Source organism: Malaclemys terrapin, chromosome 3 (assembly GCF_027887155.1).
Source record: "Malaclemys terrapin pileata isolate rMalTer1 chromosome 3, rMalTer1.hap1, whole genome shotgun sequence".
Lineage (NCBI taxonomy): Eukaryota > Metazoa > Chordata > Testudines > Emydidae > Malaclemys > Malaclemys terrapin.
In genome coordinates, this window is record NC_071507.1 from 8322050 (window position 1) to 8341536 (window position 19487).

At 44.5% G+C, this 19487-nt stretch overlaps 1 protein-coding gene across 1 annotated transcript; it reads left to right on the top strand.

Moving 5' to 3' along the window:
• The first annotated feature begins 2281 nt into the window (after window positions 1–2281).
• On the top strand, window positions 2282–9141 carry BMP2 (bone morphogenetic protein 2). The gene is made up of 3 exons (XM_054024341.1): window positions 2282–3304; window positions 4184–4524; window positions 7484–9141. The coding sequence occupies exons 2-3, from the start codon at window positions 4191–4193 to the stop codon at window positions 8326–8328; spliced, it is 1179 nt and encodes a 392-aa protein (XP_053880316.1). The 5' UTR covers window positions 2282–3304; window positions 4184–4190; the 3' UTR covers window positions 8329–9141.
• The last annotated feature ends 10346 nt before the right edge of the window (window positions 9142–19487 follow it).

Below are 19487 nucleotides of genomic sequence, written 5' to 3' on the forward strand. Positions count from 1 at the left end.
GGTGTAGGTGGCAAACGTTTTAGCAGGGAGCTCCACTTCCCTTCTGCCACTACTTATCAAACTAGATGCTAGAGTTTAACAAAGAGGGGGCTATGTCACTCTGAGTCTCGTATCTCTGCTCAGGCCTGGGGACACAGTGTCAGAGAAGCGGTCAAGGTTGGCCTGTAAGATGCGTACATTTCAGGCAGTGTTCTTTGAAGGAATGAAGAAGACAAGGTGCCTCTGGGAAAAGGAACTGATCTGAGTCCAGGGGAACATTTCTAGAGGTGCTCCCACTACAAGAAAGCAGCACAATTAACTTGATACCTACTAAAAAAAACCAAAACATATTCTTGGTTGTGGAGTCATTCCTCTGAAATCTTTTGAATATGAAAGGTCGTACCCCTGGGAGATTCTACAAGCTGGCGATATGCACCTCCTTCATTTCAGGGGTGCTTATGGGAACTCAACCTAGTTTTTGTTGCTGGCATGACAGCAGCAGTTAGTTGTCCTCTCCAAGAGCCAAACACATCCACTGCAATCTAAACAGGTTTTAAAAAGTGAGAAATGAGCTTTCTGTTGTCTGTGCAAAGTTCAAACAATGGTTGAGGTTTGCTTTAGATTTGACCAGGGCTACTATATTGTGTTAGCCATTTTAACATTAGACAGAGTCTATGTAGATGCATTAGACACAGTACCTTTAGATCAGGGGTTCTCAAACTGGGGTCGGGACCCCTCAGGGGGTCACGAGGTTATTCCATGGGGGGTCGCGAGGTGTCAGCCTTTACCCCAAACTCCGCTTTGCCTCCAGCACTTATAATGGTGTTAAATATATTTAAAAGTGTTTTTAATGTATAAGGGGGGGTTGCACTCAGAGGTTTGCTATGTGAAAGGGGTCACCAGTAAAAAAGTTTGAGACCCACTGCTTTAGATTAACCATTCTGATGCTGTTTCTAAGACCCTGACGTCTTTGAACCACATCCACAGACATGGGGCGAGGCCATTGACACCAACTGAGGACCCGGGGTCTGTTGTTTATGTCATTAACTCTGAATGCTTTGTGTTCACCCACTGAAAAGCTGGCGTGCCTGGATCATTTTTACTTTTTCTATAGGCCTAGTTTATTTTAAAACACTCCCACTCTCCCCAAACCTTATTTGACCTTCACACCTTAGAAGTCAGCAAACACCTAAATCCCACTACACGAAACTAATCCGATTTGTATAAGCAGAGCCCGAGACTTATTTCACTCTTCTCGTCCAGAGGGAACGTATAATGAATGGATCATTGTTCAATATACATCTCTGATTTTCCTCTGCCTTTCCACTTGCAGGCGTGCAGGTTCTAGCTAATGCAACTGTCATTCCCTAACTCCAAGGTTGTGCTCTGCTGGACGGTTTAGCCGATGCATGGATTGATCCCGATTCCCGGGTCTCGGGAGAAGAAACTATTCCCTGGAGGGCTAGAGCTTGTGGCACGGGAGATCCCTAGGACTAGATTTATTAAACTTGATGCGAAACTTAACAGCTACCGGGTGACAGCCTGATCCAACTCCTATTGGAGCAGAATTATCCGCTTCCCATCGGAGGCGCCTTATTTGCAAAAATCACGCTGCACGTCCGTTGTCTCTCATCAGTGGGACTAGATCGGATACCGGCGGGCATGGCACCGTGCGATGCATTTATTTATTTACTGCATTAACCGGCAATGGTGTCTGCCGCAATCAAACCGCGACAGGGGGGGACGTATTGATGGGAGAGGAAAAAGGGGGTGGGTGGAGGGAGAGACAATAAAGATTTTATTTTCAATGCAGGGAAGGTAAATCCCCTAAAAAAAAAATTTAAATGTCCGGATCCTTGATCTTGGTTTAACTTTAGCGACCAGGTTATTGGAGTATTTAAATCACCATCCTCCGAAATAAACCACCTGGAGGGAGATAATGCTGCAGGCGAGTGGGCCAGGGCTGCTGGGTCGCGTGACTACTGCAAATACCCCCCGCTTCCTCCCAGAAGTTTCAAAATAAAGTGCTTGCGGGTTGCATCTGGCAGCCGAGCCTCGTCCTCGCTCCCCCCCCCCCCTTCTCCTCCTTCCCCAATCCGGAAAGGCCGGGGAAGCAGCAGCAGCAGCAGCGGGGAGGGAAGAGGTGAATGAGCCGGGACTGGTCCGAGGAGGCGGCGTCCCCTTTAAAAGCAGCGAGCGCGGCGCGGCAACCGCGCGCTCCCCGCCTTGTGATTGGCGAGGAGCCTCAAGCCCCCGGGGTCGTGACATCAGCAGCGCCACAAAAAGCCAAGGAGGCATCCAACCACCTCAATCAATTTGCAAGCGAAGGGAAGGGCCCGGGCACCCCCCGCCTCCCCCCAGTGCGCCGCGGGAGGAGCGCGTGCGAAGAGAGGGGGTCCCCCTACCGCTGCTTCCTCCTGCCAGGCGACTTGCAAAGGGAGCGGAGGGAAGAAGAAGAAAAAATAGAGTCAAACTTCATCTGGCTGCTGCTGGACTTGTCTCGCTGCTGATGCTAAGGGCATATTTTTTCCAAGGAGGCTGTTAACTGTATTGCATATAGATCTCTCTCTATACACACACACACGCACCCAGAGGAAGCAACAACGCTTGTGGCTCGCTGCTTTGCAAAGGGAGAGCCCCGTCCCTGGCTGAGACTTGCCCTCTGCCGCCTCCTCCTTCTCAACCCGCTGGCTCCAAGTATGTTTCAGGGGCGGACTGCGCTCCGGGGCGCTTCTGCGTCTTGCCCCGCCGCTGTCAGCGGAGCCGCGGCGGAGTGACAGCCAGGGATGCCGCAGAAACGCACCGGAGTCCCTCTTGCAGACACGACCCCGCTGCTGCTCGCAGGTAGCGCCCGGGCCGTCGCGGAGCGGCGGGAGCCCTCTGCCCGGAGATGACTCCCCGGAGGAGCGATGGGCTGCAGCGGAGGCGTTAGGGCGCCCAAAGGAAGAGGGCGACGAGCCCAGCAGCCGCCCAGCCTCTCCCAGGAGAGGGAAGCCGGTGGCTTTGGCTAAGGACGTAGCAGGACTATTTCCCTCTTGCTCGGAGAGCTTCCCCCCCCGGGCTGCTGAAACTTGCCCGGAGAAAATAACTTCCCTCCCCGGCTCTGTCTGCTGGGAATCTCGCCCCCCTTCCCTACCCACGGGGGTACCTCATCGCAAACCCCGCACGCCACTGGGGAGGTGCTTGTAGCGGATACAAACCCCCTACCTGGCCGGGAACCCCCTTCGCTCTTCCCGGGCCAGACCCTTTCTATGTGGAGCCCGTTTCAATGGACGTGCCCCAGTGCGCCGCTGCGGCCGCTTAGGCGATCGGCGGGCTCCTAAAGGTAAGCGCGGCGGAGGGCGCCCGGGCTGGGTGACAGGCGGCGGCCGGGCACCTGGGCTGGCCCCGCGAGCCTCTAGCTTTTGCACACCTGTCCTGCCTGGCTCCGACCGGACGCCGCTACTCCCCCTTCTCCCCACGGCGGATCAACACACTGCAGTCCACACGTATAGCCTTCCCCTCTCCTCCCCCCACTCACCCTCAGCGCAGCCCGCATTGGGGCTACTTTATGGTGGCTGTTCGCACCATGCGGGGGGCTTTTTCTAGTGGTGCCGCTAGGCTGGTCATCCAGGTCTAGGCTGGCTCAGCCCTTGACCCCCCCCCCCCATCCTCTTTGTTTTGCACCCATCTTTCTGTAGCATCCCGCAACCACCAAACGAACACCTCTGGCAACAGCTGGCCATGGCCCTAGTATGATCCTACCTAGCCCTGGCGATGGCCAGACCGGTTCCTGCCCACAGACGATAGCCGTGTGGTCGCATAGCTGCCACCTGCACAGAGGTGCCCTGTATCTCGACCTCGACCAGGCTCAGCTCTGCTGTGCAAAGGGGCCTGGTCCATGGCGGGGGTTTGGATCAGGCCTGGAATCAGGAGTCACTTCGGGAGGCGGTGGAGCTGCTCCAGGTGTAACCGAGAGCAGGACGTGACCCGGTGTGGACGGGGCAGTCGAGCTCAGATCCGTTCCCACGGCCACTAGCCGTGGCTTTCCCCCTCCCTCTGCAGGGGGAGCAATAGGTGATGGGCAGGATCAGGCCCACGGGGGGGGTGGGGTCCCCCCCCCCAGGGCAGCCCGCTCCGGATCGGGGCCGCGAGGGTCATGCCGGGGTGGGCGCCCCGAGCCGGCCCTCCTGACTTGCCCCCCGTCCCTCCCCTGTCCGCGCAGGTTGACCATGGTGGCCGCCATCCGCTCCCTGCTAGCGCTGCTGCTGTACCAGGTGCTGCTGGGCGGCTCGGCCGGGCTCATCCCGGAGGTGGGCCGGCGGCGCTTCAGCGACTCGGGCCGCGCCGCCCCGCAGGAGCTGCTGAGCGAGTTCGAGCTGCGTCTGCTCAACATGTTCGGGCTGAAGCGGCGGCCGAGCCCCAGCAAGAACGCCGTCATCCCGCCCTACATGCTGGACCTCTACCGCCTGCAGGCCGGCCAGCAGCTGGGCCACTCCGCCCCGGGCTACCCGCTGGAGCGAGCCGCCAGCCGCGCCAACACGGTCCGGAGCTTCCACCACGAAGGTACGGGCCGGGGGTGTGTGTGTGTGTGTCTGCGCTGCCCCCTCGGGATCTCCCCCCTAGCGGTTCTTGGGAGCCCTCGGTACTGCCCCTTCCCCTAGAGGAGCGAGGGGAGGTGGGAGGAGACGGGGTTCGGTTTGGGGGAGTGTGTGTGTGTGTGTGAACTGGGGGCGGGGGGGTGGTTGGTAGGTGGTCACTTGCTATGGGTCCCAAAGCCAGTGTTCGGTTGTCAAGAGTATTGTGTATATGAATGAGTGTGAGGGGGGTCCTTGTGTTTTTGTGTGTGTGCCATCAGCATTGGACCCCCCCCCCCCCCAAAAAAAAGTGTGTGTGTGGGGGGGAAATCTTTCCAAATAGTGACTAAGTTTTGGCTGCTAATAACTCTTCTTAAACTCACAAGAACGGTGTAGTCAGGATTTTTGTTTTGTTCTAAAAGCCTTCGTCAAAGCAGTCTTCTTCAATGTAATGTTCTGAGGCATTTATTCTAAAAATTTCCTCCCTCTTGTCCCCTTCAGCCCATGTGAAGTTTTCGTTTTATTTTTACAGCTTGGGTTCAAATTAAGAATTCCTACGAATAGTCTTCAAAAATAAAAGCTAAATACCAGAAAAGTCTCCTTGGCTTATAGTTGATCTGGGTTAGTTTTTTAGAAGGTTTCTAATCCCTGGGAGAGATCAATGCAACAATCAATTGTATTGTTTGCACAATGACTTTCTTGTCTTGTGTTTGAATCTAGGATAGATTTAGTGTAGATCTAAGGTAAGCCTTCAAAAAACAGGTTGATAAAAGCATTGCCACAGCTGGTCATTGGACTTCATGTGCACCTGAGCCATCAGGTAACATGGTCATCTCTTAATTAAGATGCTGAATGCATTTTAAAAGAAGGTAAAATGGGTACTCACAAGAACTGGAGTGTCTATAGCGTAAAGTAAAGCTATTCAGTTGTTCAACAAACGTTTAGTACCCATCCTCTCTCAGCTTTAAGTGTGCGCATAAATCTATTTGTTGAAAGCTTTCCAAGTTCTGTGAGTTTGAATCTAATTAACTAGATCAGTACTGTATAACTAGAGTCTTACATGTCAGTTTCAAAAACTAGTTGCATTTAGCTGTTATATTCAGCTGTCTAACACTCCTATCTTTGATGCCTACTAAATGCACACAGAGATGATGATTTTGACTTCCTGGACGAGTTTCTTCCATTTTAAATTTGTCCATTTTGTAGTTAATTGGCTTACCAGTTGTATGTCCATGGACTGACTAATAAACTCACATAACATAGCTGAACTGGGGTATCTAATCTGACACAGGTAGACTTGTAGAGTGAGTGGCTTGCATGTTGCCCATCTGCTCTTTGCAAAAAAAAAGTTTCCAGAACTTGTAAATAACTTCTAGCTATTAGTCTTCAGTGGTGGTATGCTATAGTCTCACTGTAAAGCTAATGAAAATACAGACTCCACATGTTATAACATGGAGCTGTGATGAAAGAAATTTTATTAGGATTTAATTAAGTTGGTATACAAAGGAAGTGGCCTAAAATCAGTGGTTATACTGTCTGATGGGAAGCCTTATAATGAGGAAGGAGATTAATGGTGAAATCTAACCTTGCACTGTGGTTTGTGCTTGTGTGTGAAAGTGGATTTCCCCCCATTCATTATGAAGAATGTAGTGTATGGTTCATTCAGGCTAAAACATTTCTGAATGTAAAACTATACATGGGAGGGAGGGGGGAACTCTACAAAAGTTGGAAAGTAATAGCACATTTTATAGCTATGTAGGTCAGAAAATCTGCAATTCAAGTAATCCTGCAACAAATAATAATTAAAAAAAAAAAAAATCTCACCACTTGCCTTAAAACCATTGGTCAGTTCTAGCTACCTGGAAATCCTGTTGACTGATGGAAAAAACACGAGTCCATGTTTTGAGGTAGACAAATACAATACAGCTGTATATATTTGGGCTGGATCCAGAAATGTTTATGAATAATGCTTACTCATACAAGAAATCGAAATGAAAATCAATGGGATTAATCACTTGATTAAGAATTACTCACCCAAGTAATTCATTCATCTCATTAGCTGAAATCATTATCTTCTAGCATGTTTATCACCAAAGTTAAAAAGAACACTTTTGGAAAGGCTTATTTGTTAATACTCTTGTTTATAATTTATAGGGCTACAGATGTGGTCTGAGCCACATGCATACTTTTTTTTAATAACAAAAAAATCCATTTCCCTCCTCAAATATCCCAAAATGTTTATTATTTGGGGGTGGGGGAGAGAACAGAATACATTTTAGGAAACCATTTCTCATTTGTATTGTTTAGAATGAACTCTGTTTCCTTGTCGGAGTACCACCCCTGAGTTTCAGCAGAAAAAATTCAATACAAATGCCACCTTTTATGGATATTCAGAGTAAAATAGTAGGGTGTGCTTCATAAAATACCATCACAGATGTGGAGTTCCTGGTCTCCAATTAGGACTCAAAATCTGTATATTAAGATTTACAAATCTAAATAGTGGAGTAATATTTTTGGAATGGAGTTTAAGGGATTGACATAAAAGCCATATTTTTGGAAAAACCAGAAATGCAATAACTACCTTAAATCCTCAATCAGTTTTAATTATTCTGATTAGACCTCCACTAACTACAGTGCTAAAGTTTTCTTGCTAATGTCCTTGAATTCCAAAGTAATGCTTCACATTTCTTACCCGTTATTATAACCACCTGGAATGCACAGTCTACCAGAATTAGATCAAAAGGCTTGACAATGAATGAAGTATTCTTAACTTCATGCTATACATGCTTGCATAAATAAACAGAGACAAGGGAAACAGTATTTTTTTAATAAGCTTCAAATCTCACATGTGGTGTTACACTGTTTAAAGCTTCCAGCAGAAGAGTAATTCACGTTTTCATTGCTTGTCTGTTACTGATTGTTTTGTTTTCCCTCTTTGATGAACTTAGAAGCTTGGGAAGAGCTCCCAGAAGCAAGTGGGAAAACAGCGCGGCGCTTCTTCTTTAATTTAACTTCCATCCCTAACGAGGAGTTTCTCACCTCGGCTGAACTTCAGATTTTTCGGGAGCAGGTGCAGGAAACCTTTGAGAACAATAGCAGCTACCATCACCGTATTAATATTTATGAAATTATAAAGCCAGCCACAGCCACTTCTAAGGACCCTGCCGCAAGACTTTTGGACACCAGGCTGGTGCATCAGAATGCAAGTAAATGGGAAAGCTTTGATGTAACACCAGCTGTAATGAGGTGGATTGCACATAGACAGCCTAATCATGGGTTTATAGTAGAGGTGGTTCACTTGGACAATGAGAGCAGTGTTTCGAAGAGGCACGTTAGGATTAGCAGGTCTTTGCATCAGGATGAAGATAGCTGGTCTCAGCTCCGGCCGTTGTTAGTAACTTTTGGCCATGATGGCAAGGGACACTCTCTCCATAAAAGAGAGAAACGCCAAGCAAAACACAAACAGCGCAAACGCCACAAATCCAGTTGCAAAAGACATCCTTTATATGTGGACTTCAATGACGTGGGGTGGAATGACTGGATTGTTGCCCCACCAGGATATGGTGCCTTTTACTGCCATGGGGAATGCCCTTTTCCATTGGCAGATCACCTAAACACAACAAATCATGCAATTGTTCAGACTTTGGTCAATTCCGTGAATTCCAAAATCCCTAAGGCTTGCTGTGTTCCGACAGAACTGAGCGCTATTTCCATGCTCTACCTTGACGAGAACGAAAAAGTTGTATTAAAGAACTATCAAGATATGGTTGTGGAGGGTTGTGGGTGCCGCTAATTATATTAGACAAATACAAAAAAAGCTGACACTTTAATATTTCCCAATGAAGACTTTATTTATGTAATGAAATGGAAAGAAAAAAATACAACTATTTTGAAAATTATATTTATGTCCACAAAAAGTTTGGGAAAACAAATATTTTAATCAGAGAATTATTCCTTTAAAGATTTTAAATGTATTTTAGTTGTACATTTTATATGGGTTTAATCCCAGCACATGAAGTATAATGGTCAGAATCTTATTTTGTATTTATTTACTATTATAACCACTTTTTAGAAGAATAGCTAATTTGTATTTATATGTAATCAAAAGAAAAAAAATATAGGGTTTGTACATAATTTTCCAAAATTGTAGCTGTTTTAATTGTGTGTATTTAAATTGAAAAGAATACATGGAAGGTTACTATGGCAAAGTGCATAGCACATTTGCTTTCTGCTGTGCTACTGTTAAGGTCACAAGTTCAAGTCCAGAAAAAGTGGATAATCCACTCTGCTGACTTTCAAGATTATTATATTGTACAATTCTCAGGAATGCTGCAGGGTGGGCTGTCCAATCCATGAGAACTGGCATCCTCGTTAGGTGGAACATTTTGGATAAGAACCAGACATTACTGATCTAGTATACTGCTATTCCCAACTCATTTGCAGAGTGAATACAAGCAGGGCCAATAGAAATCTTAAGGAAAAAAGGCTGAACTCTTCTTAGACCTACAGAAAAGTTGAATGTTTGTCATTCTTCTCCTTTACTAGTCCTCTCATTTAAATCCTTATCCTGGCCAAATATTAAATAATAAAATATGATTTCTTTTTCTTTGTGTGTGGTGATGTATGCTAAAAAAGGAACAACAATTTTATTTCTAGTGGCCCTTGTCTAACAGTTGGGAATACAATTACTTTTTTCTTACCTCAAATGAGAGCTCCTTTTATGTGGAATACTATAGAGAATTAATCTTCAAACTTTACCCTAAGTACAGCAAACTGTTGTTATCTGTGGGCTCTATCTACTTGCAACTGCTGGTTTTGCTGACTCTTGGAGTAGTTTGGTCTTTCTTTCCAGGGTCTTGTGTTTTTGAAAGCATTTTCCCGCCAAATGTTAAACCGATTTCAGATAATAAATAATAGAGCTCTGACATTTCATTCTGCAAAGTCCCATCTGTAAGAGCAAATGGTTCATTCACAAAGATAAACTGTGTTTTCTTGCTTCTTAAATTCTTCATTTTATTATATAAAAAGGGCAAAAGCATGATTTGCAGTTGGCAAGCAAGGCATTAATTGCAGCTCATACTTACCGAACATTAACAAGACTGTTGGTGTAGTAATTCGCAAGTAACTTGTAGAAGATGGGAAGAGGATACAGAGGCCTGGGTTTCTTATTGCAGTGGAAGCCCTGCCAAATATTAGACTTAAAAAATACCTGAGATTGGCTTCTTGCTGATGTATTGTAAATTGGACTGAAGCCAAGTGCAGAATGAAGTCAAATTAGCCTACAGGTGGTAAGTTCATTCTTACATTCAGAACTCCTAGCTCTTTAAAGATGTAGAATTGGCCATAGAATAAGGATTCTGTGATTATATCCTCCAGGAACTTTGAAAGTTGCTTTTTTGTTTTTAAATCCAATCAGCCAAAGCCTTTGCCAGAAGGTGGCACTTCAAAGCCAAGAGGGCAGTTCTCCATCCATGGACCTTTTAGGTCAGCTTCTGAAATAATATCAGATGCCAGCCAGTCACTAACTTGCTTAACGTTTGGGGTTGTTTTTTGTTGTTTTTGAACTCCTAATAAATACCAGTATGCTACAATGGATGTACTTACTGGGCTGGTGGGTCAAAAGATTTCTAAATAGACGATATCTTTAAGGCCTGTTAAGGAATAATTCCTCTCCCTCTGCCCCAAATAAAGCTGCAAATGCAATCGTCATTAGAGGGGACAGGAGAGAAAAATTAGAGTAATTACCAGTTGGTTGCCTTTTTTTGTGAGCCTAAAATATTTACTAGGTTCATAGTCAACTTCTGTGGCAGGATAAGTTTAATAGATACATAATTTATTCTAGCAATATGATTTTTAACACCTCTATAAAGAGATCTTCCATTCTATAGCTTTGTTTGTTTTTGGAACATCTAACATTTATTTGTAATGCTGATTCAAGAGTGTGGCCTATGTTTTTGCTGGATGACCAATCATCTTGGTTTCTAAAGTACTTGTGGCATTTTGTGAAGATCTGCTTAGGCTATTCTAACAATCGCCGATTTTAACTTTCAGTTCCTTGCCCCCTTAAAAAAAATATGCACCATGTTTTCGTCTGCACTCGAACTTGTTGAACAAGCCGCTGGCCATTGGATCCTGAAGGCTGCAAGTCACAGGAGTATGGGGTAGTTAACAGATTCTCTGGGAGTTCAATAGTGAACAGTTGCAATGCATAGTCTTTGCAGTCATAGCGATACTGGAGCCTTCTCCCCTCCATGCTGCAGAAGCAAATCTTGAACTGCAGAGAAATTCAAGAGGTCATGCCTTGGATTAGACCACTTTTATTAGCGTGAAGGGTCCGATCCAAAACCCACTGAAATCAATAGGAAAACTTCCATTGTCTTCTATTTACGCTTTTGAATTAGATCTTAAATTCTTGTGTCTCCTGACTAAAGTTCACAGCTCCTAACTCATTGTATGAAACACTAATTTTAGAGGCTTAGAGAATAGTGACTGTTTCACTTCTCCTCTAAGGCATGAGTACACATTGATGCTACAGCACTTGTCCAAGCATGAGCTGTAGCTGGCTCAGGGCCTGACACTGCATTCCTTTATAAAGGCAAAATTCATACTGAAACCAATTGGCTTGGTTTCAATTGGAAACCAATTGGTTTGGCTTGACTAAAGACTGTACCTTAGTAAAATACATGGTGAGGCCCATGAGTAGCTGTAAGTCCATTAGGGCCCTGATCCTGGGAACACTTCTGTAACTGTGAATGACTCGTGCACAAAGAGGCTTCTTGTGTGCGTCAAGTGAGGGGTGTCTGCAGAACTGGGCTTACAATATTTATATTTTTGAAAAAAGTGTAACCCCCAAAACCATTTCTCTAGATTGAAAATGTCATTGAGTTGAAGGGGGTGGTCAGGGACTTTAAAAGAATAGCATAGAGTACGTCTATTTGTAGTGAATTTGGTCTTGAAGGTTAATTGGGACCCATGACTAAACTCCGGAAAATAGTCTCTGATAGTCCCATTGGAGTTTTGGGTCTATTGACAATTGCTAAATCAGCCTCCTCAATACTAAAAGTGTGCTATTATAACAGTCCTTAGAGTATTCTTTTTCTACAAGAAGAAACAGTTGTCTTTTATTTTATTTTTTTCTCATAAGAGAAAATTCAGAAGATACAGAAGCCATACCCTTGCCCTTTCTAATCTGCCAGTGTTTGAGACACAATCTTAAATTTCCATTAGCAAGCATATTACTTGACATGCCTCTGATCTATGTGTGGTGAATCTGGTAGACAGGCATGTTATTGTTATTTGAAACTTACAAATAAGCATCTCTCCAACTATGAAGTGATCGGCATCTCTGCCTAGTATCCCTGACCTTTTCACGGGATACCCTAATGCAGTGGCTGTCGGCCTTTCCAGACTACTAGACCCCTTTCAGGAGTCTGATTTGTCTTGAGTACCCACAACTTTCACCTCACTTAAACTACTTGCTTACAAAATCAGACCTAAAAATACAAAAAAGTGTCACAGCCACTATTACTGAAAAATTACTGACTTTCTCACTTTTACCATCCAATTATCAAATAAATCAATTGGAATATAAATATTGTACTTACAGGTCAGTGTATACTGTACAGAGCACTATAAACAAGTTATTGTATGAAGTTTTAGTTGGCACTGACTTTGCTAGTGCTTTTGGTGTAGCCTGTTTGTAAAACTAGCATAAGTTGATGTACCCCCTGTAAGACCTCTGCGTACCCCTAGGGGTACGTGTACCCCTGGTTGAGAACCACTGCCCTAGTGAACCTAAACATTTTTGCATAGAATTCAGTCTGGTTCTGAGGTCAGCAACATATAAAAACATATGTGGGAGATCCATGTAAATGACCTTATTTATACAGCGAGGTCTTCATTGCTGGTATGTTAGGCTTATGCCTACACCAAGAACTATTTGCTTTCACCCCTCTTGAGCTTCTAGTGGACTTTCACTTTTATGCAATCAATTTTTATGAGGCTTGGATATGAAAGCTACTTGCTTATTGTATTCTTGACTATGAAGTAGGAGCTCATCTGGACTGCATTTACATTCGATCCACTTTGCCACACCACTAGGAGTGAATAATTATTGAACTATTTTACTGTACAACTATTCCTAAATTGTTGTGTGTGTGTGTTTTTTAAATTTGATTTCGGGAGGCAGCTAATTGCCATATGGCAGCTTGATGGGAATGTTTAATGAAGATCAGGAAACAAAGTTTATGAAAAGCTTTTGTATAGTAACTGCAGAGTTTCAAGAACTGTTTTATACTTCCTGACAGTGCAGGTCTGGCTTAATGGCTTGTTTTTATTGCTTAAGAGTGTAAACCTTTCTTCAGCCGATGTGTGGAAATTATATTCTCATCCTGCATTACGCATTTCTCATTGCTCATTACTCATTCACTGCTTTCCTTTCTACCATCTGTAAGCAGAGCTTTGCTGTTTCAACTACATGCAAAATACTCCTCTCCTTTGCACAGTAAGATACTTTCCTTAGCACCCACCCACCCCTCAAAAAAAAAAAAAAAAAAAAAAAAAAAAAGCCTACTGTGTGTCTATATTGTTTTTCTCTGTTTTGGGTGGAGTCTGTCTTAGATTTTGGTTGCTAGATGGTTTCTGTAGTAACAAGCAGAGGAAAAACTGAAGCCTGAAAAGGCATTTGTAAAGATGCCGTATCTTGCCTGAAGTATTATTTTATCTCATTATGTATATGAAATATGCCTTTTTTTAAATATAAAGGCAACCTTTTCCCTTTCGGTAGGGCAGACTGCTGCTATGAGACTTGATTTGTTGTGTTCTTACAATATAGGAGTGCATGAGAACCGCCAGTCTTGTTCCCCATCAACTTAAGCTGCTTGAAATACCAATAAAAGCCAAAAAGTATTAAAGATGTATTTTTAAAGAAGCAATAAATGGTTCTTACAGGCACAAATCACTTTGTTTGTTTTTTAGTTTACACAGGGGTCAAAAAGGGCTAAATGCAGAACCTTCATAGTTTCACAGTATGTCAGAATTGTGGCTGATTTTTACAAAAAACTACTATTTTTAAAGAAATACCCTGGTCTTTGCTTAACATACTTTAAGAACCTAATTTTACTTGACTGTACTTTAAAGCACTCATCTGTTTCTCTAAGAAATTCCAGAGATGTAATAGAATTTAATGGTTCTCACACATCTGTCACATTTGACTTAGTGTCCCAAGTGCATCTGGGGACAAAGTTGATGGGAGAAATATTGTAGATTGGATCTTTGCTTCCCTTGCAGTGTTAACCTTTTGTTACCTGTACCTCGACCTTACCTGTAGCAAGCACTGGGTTTTCATCTATGCTGAAATCTAGTCAAACAGGTAGTGCTGTCTATGACTCTTCTATACTGGTCACCTGGATCCCAGAATATCAAGTAAAAGGCTTGGTCCTGGTTCTGCAGTCTTTGTTTTGTACATCCTATGTCAAAGGAGACAGGCTTTGTAAGACCAAGGGCCATCTTTGTAACATGCTAGAAGTCTGAGGGCCAAAACTCTTTTGCATATATATATTTACATACTGCTCTGAATGCACTCAGCTGTGATACTTGTCGGGACTTGTATTGCCCTTGGTGAATAGAGATTAGAGAACTCCTGACAACTTACAGAGACAGAAAACCTGCAGTGGATCAGCTTGGTCCTCAACTTGCATGGAGGTTTGGCCCTGGGTTGTATGCTTTATGACTCCACAGATCCCATATGAGGTAGCCCTCCAATACATCCTTAGCCGTTGGTGTAGAAACTATACTAGACGTTGTGCTGAGGTACTGGGGCCGGTCCCAAGTTGGGGTCAATTGGCATAATTCCCCGAACTCCACTGAAGTTATGCTGATTTACAGCAGCTGTGAATCTTGCCCGCCCCCCCCCACCCCCGTTTGTAGTTTTCAACAGGTGCAGGCTGAGATTTTTTTGGGGTGGGGGTGGGGGGGAAGGAACAAGGAAGAGAGTTGAAGTTGAAAGTGCTTAAAGCTTCTAAACTACTTCAGGTAGAAAGATCACAGCAGTAAACTGATAAGATTCCAAAAGTTCAGTTTCCCACAACAGCTGGATGATGGCAGATTTACAGTTTAATGAGGCCGTTAATCCCATTAGAGATTAAATTAAGAAGGTCTTTCTGGGAGATCACCAAGAAACTTCTGAAGATTGTACTGCAGCTTGAATAGTAATTCTAAGGCCAGGGAGGGTTGTCAGGCCTTTCTTGAACTGCAGGATATTGTTTCATTCAATGTCTTTCATTAAACCAGAAAGCATCCAACTTCAGCAGCACTTAACTCAAAGCACAGGATTTTTTAAAATTATTATTCTGGAAGTAACATGTAAACAGAACTTTGAAATATTTGGCTGGATCCTTGGTGGGGGGGAAAATCAGCACAGATCCATTGACATCACCAGTTGAAGATCTGGCCCATTGTATTAAAACAAAGCTTTGGAAGCCAGAAAGCCCATCTATATTTAAAGTAGCTATGGCCATAACTCCAGGAGCTTGGAACGTGCACAAAAGCATTTTTATGGCACTCGCTACATCCAAGTGATGGGCAAGTGTTCTATGATATAATGACGGTGTAACCACAGGCTTCAAAAGCATAGAATGTCTGTGGTATGATGCTGTTTCCCACATCAGTAATATACATACAGGCATATTGAAGCTTTAATTGCAAGGCCAAGGGGGGATGGGGAGAATATCTCACTACAGCTGCACCAAGCCTGCATGCTGAGCAAAATACTTTGGCTCTTTACAGCCAGAAACAATGCTTCATTTCATTATAACCTTGACTTTTGCATTTTTTCTCATGACTTATTGATAATTTCATATGAGACTTAATAGACTAAAGGAGTCACTGACTTTTTAGGAATTGGGACAGGGTACATACTATTTCTTGTTTCCATCAGTGGGGCTGATGTTTATATTTTAAAAAACCCATTCTGTTTAAGGACAATTCAGATATCATTTTCCTGTTCTTATTTTTTCCCTCCTTCCTTCACTTGCATGAAAAGACCCATTGCTTAAAAGCAGGATCGCCCTTTAAGAACTCATCCGCTCCTGCTCTTTTCTTCATCACGACAAATTCTAATCCTCCATCTGACATTATGATATCCACAGCAAGTTAGTTTAGTGTCGCAAACTGCTGATAGTGGGCTAGACCCTAATTTACAGATGCCCCTTATAGCACTGGCAGGGTAAAGGGATCTTACAGTCAATGATAATTGGGGCCCAATAACTTTAGATGAGGAATAAGAAAGTGCAAAGGCCTCTATGGTAAAATGGTGCTGCCTTTATTGATACAGTTCTTGTTGTTCATCACACAGATCACATAGGAATGGCTATGTAGATTTTTTTGATACCATATTCAATATATGAAGCATGGGCAACTCTCACAATAGTATCATGAGTCTTGCAATAACTGGTGATTATCTTAAAGCTCCAGCTCCTGGAGTCAAATGATAACATCAGAATCTCAGCTTTCAGTTTTTTTTAAAAGGAACTTTTTAGCCCTCCTGATTGCAGCAGAGGAAAACTTGAAAACGTGACCCAAGTGCACCCAGAGGCACAGAAAGCAGATGATAAAGAAAATGAACTCGCAATTTAAAAAAAAAAAAAAACACCTTCCCTAGCCTTAAAAATCATCTCACAACTTTTGAATGCTCGGGTTTGGCAATGGTGTGCATGGTAGGTGCTTTTAATATTAAAAACAGGATAAAAGATTAATATATTTTCCCTCAGATATTCTGTGGTTATTTCTTGCAAGTGTTAATGTGTTAACTCTTAAGTTTCGATGTTTAGGGGCAAACAGTTTTTCAAGGCCGACTGAAATGAAAATGTTGAGCTTTGAAAATAGGGCAGAGTGTTATACAGCTCACTTCTACACCTGTTAATAAGGTGTTGTCTCGCGCCCACTACGATAGTTACTTGGCTATTGGCACAAAGGGATGAGAAACTGTTTGTGCCCATTGAGCCTTCTGTCTTTGAAAATGGGTTATTTTCCTGACTGTCGATTGGACAAACTTTTGTATCTGTCTCTGTAAGATAGTTGTCTTGTTAGAGGAAACTCTACAGAAGCATAATACATGCTTGAGTGTCCCTCTATAAGCCAGTGGCCCCACACTTTGGCCTGTGCATGAATAAAACTCCTCAAAGCACTAAAATTTCTATCCCTTTCTTCAGAGATGGGTTTATTTTTCTGAACAGAAAGAGTTCAACATAAAGCAGATAAACCAGGCCCTTCCTAAAGCCTCTTCCTTCCTAGGCTTAAGCCTCTGACCATCCAAGAGGTGTCTCCAGCCACGTCTTCCACCTGGCAGGTGTGGAGGGGCCCCTCCTAGGTCCTTTCCCATGAGTCTGGATTTCCTGCAGGAGCCGGCCCATTCCCTGAAGACATCTCCTGCTCTTCCAGGATGCAAGCCCCTTCCGCACAGCTCCCCAGTTACTCTGGTACCAGAGCTTTTAATCCCACTTTCTCTGTGAGCACAGGAACTCTGCCAGACACACTCCAGACTCCAGGTTAGTTTGAAGAGAACTTTCCAATCTCTGGTCTCCCTCCCCATGACAGAGCAGGTTTCCTCTTGGAAATCCCACTCCTGGGAGATCCAGCCCTGCCCCCCTTTTATGATTTATCTACAGAGACTGAGGGGAGCCCCACATCAGAATATCCCATAGCCCAGTGACTAGTGCACTCTCCTGAGAGGTGAGAGATCCCTGTTCACACTGTTTCTCCCCTCAGGCAGAGCGAGGAATTGAAACTGGGTGTCCGGCTTCCCAGGTAAGAGATCTACCCACTGGCTAAGAGGTTTAAGGTGGGCGATGGCGGCCAGATTTTGATGTGACCCGACCCAGTAGGTGCGCTCAGAGACTGCTTAGGTGCCTACAGGGTTCGGCAGGAGTTCTGTGGATTGCAGTGGAGACTAAAATGGGGATGTAAGTACCTGAATCTGAGACTTAAGAACCTAAGTACCTTTGTGGATTGGCAGTTCTGTGCCTTTGAGCTTCTTTATCCCTACTCTAGCCCCATTCCTTAGCTACCTCATCTGACCTTCTTTAAAGTAGCTCTGAGCTTCCTTATCTCAGGTGGTCTTCTCCCAGCCAAGTGATTGGCTATATGAATCGTCATTCTCCCCAAAAAACTTTTGGTCATTGTTCATTGAATATGCTGCCCAGGAGGAGCCTTGCAAGTTATTATTCTGTTTAGAGAAAACATTTCATTCATAACAGTTATGGCAGAAGATATTTTTAATGATTGTTTATGCAAACTGAATGTAAGCAATAAAACTAGTGAGGCACAGGGAATCTCCTTGAGATTTAAGGGAGACAGGCTCAGCCTGGCCTAGGACATAGCAGTTATCCCCCAGCTGATCCTGATCTGGTGGGGTAAGTACCATTAGTGAGCACAGCTGTGAAAGGTCCAGGGCAGACTCCAGTGCAAGAGAGGAGAACTCAGTCAGGAAGGAGATCCAGGAGAGTGGAGGTAAGGAGTCTCTCTGCCTAGGAAGGGTCTGGAGAAGGTAGTTTGAAAAGGGCCTTAGGGATGGAGTTAGTCTCTGGAAAAGGGGCATGGCCCAGTGCGGTAATGCTGTGGGGTACCATTCCAGGGGAGGAACGAGGAGTAGGTGGGGACTCAGAAAGAAGCCTGTGAATCAGAGAAGAGCCTGCGTTAACCACAGGTTACTGGGAAACAGCACAAGGGGCTTGGAGGTGGGAAGTGGCCCAGGAAAGCAGCAGCAGGAGCAAGGCTTAGCTGCTTAAAACAGGGTCTCTAGGTCAGAACCCAGAGCAGAGGGTGGGTCTGGGTACCTCTACTAGTCCCTACGAAGAAGCAGAGAAGCTCCAACACAAATATCCAGTCAGGTGCAGCTGAGGATAGCCCAGAAGATGGGTTGAGAGGTAGAGGGGTGAAAGGACTTCTTGTTGGGAAGTTTGGACTTCTAGTTGTCCTTTCCTTACCCCGGAAAGGATCCGGACTAGATGTGACTTAGCTAGAGGGCTAAGTTGTGGACAGAAACAGGCCATTGTGGGAACCAAGTGGCTGCACAAGGGTGTTTGAGGTGAAGACGCCCACAGCACCATCCTCTGACACCAGAGGGCGACTGCTACACAGTTCCTCTGTGGGCTGAATCCCATAGGCATGTCAGCCAAGAGTTTCAGAACCAACTAGTGATTTGGGGTGCCTCACTTCCCGAGTGCCCCAAGTAAGAGCCTTTACGGTGCCTGATATTCAGGGGGTGGGGGCTCAGCACTTTCGGAAAATCAGGCCTCTCAAGTTGTGTCCCCAAGAATTGAAGCACCTGAAGTAGCGAGTTGTGCTCAAAACTCTTGGCCATGGATTTCTCTTTCTAGGAGGTGCTGTACTTACCCTGGATACCCACAAGGCATTTCTAGGGAACTGTGCACTAGCCAATTTGCTTCAGCTCCATGCAGCTTAGAGAGCGCTTCATTGTGACTGTGAAATATGACCCAATTGTACATAAGGATAGGAAGTGCCCGGGACTGGTGATCTGTACGAAATGCCGGAGAAGCCTTCCCAGAGCCAGATACACAAGGGCTCGGCTCTGCAAGGCGGCAATACTTACAGCTTTCACTCTTTGGTAACTAGTTTAGATGTGAATAAGGTCTGGTCAGTATTAGGTTGGGAAGGAAAGATGGTTCCAGTGATTAGGCCACTGGCCTGGGAATGTGGGGTCAGCCATAGACTCCCCGTGTGACCTTGGCAAGATAATTAGGCTGAGATTTCAAAGCTGTCTAAACAATTTGGACACCTGGTTCCCAGCCATTTTAATTAACTGGGAAGCTTTGAAAAATTACAGCTTTAGTTTCCCTGTGCCGCAATTCCCAGTCTGTAAAACAGGAGGGAAATATTTCCCTACCTCAAAGGGACATTAAGAGGATACATTAATTAATGATTGTGAAGGGCCAC

Excerpts from the sequence above, each read along its gene's own strand:
- BMP2 (XM_054024341.1), top strand. The coding sequence starts at position 4,191 with ATGGTGGCCGCCATCCGCTCCCTGCTAGCGCTGCTGCTGTACCAGGTG. Across the intron at positions 4,525-7,483 it reads CCGGAGCTTCCACCACGAAG|AAGCTTGGGAAGAGCTCCCA; the intron begins GTACGGGCCGGG and ends TGATGAACTTAG.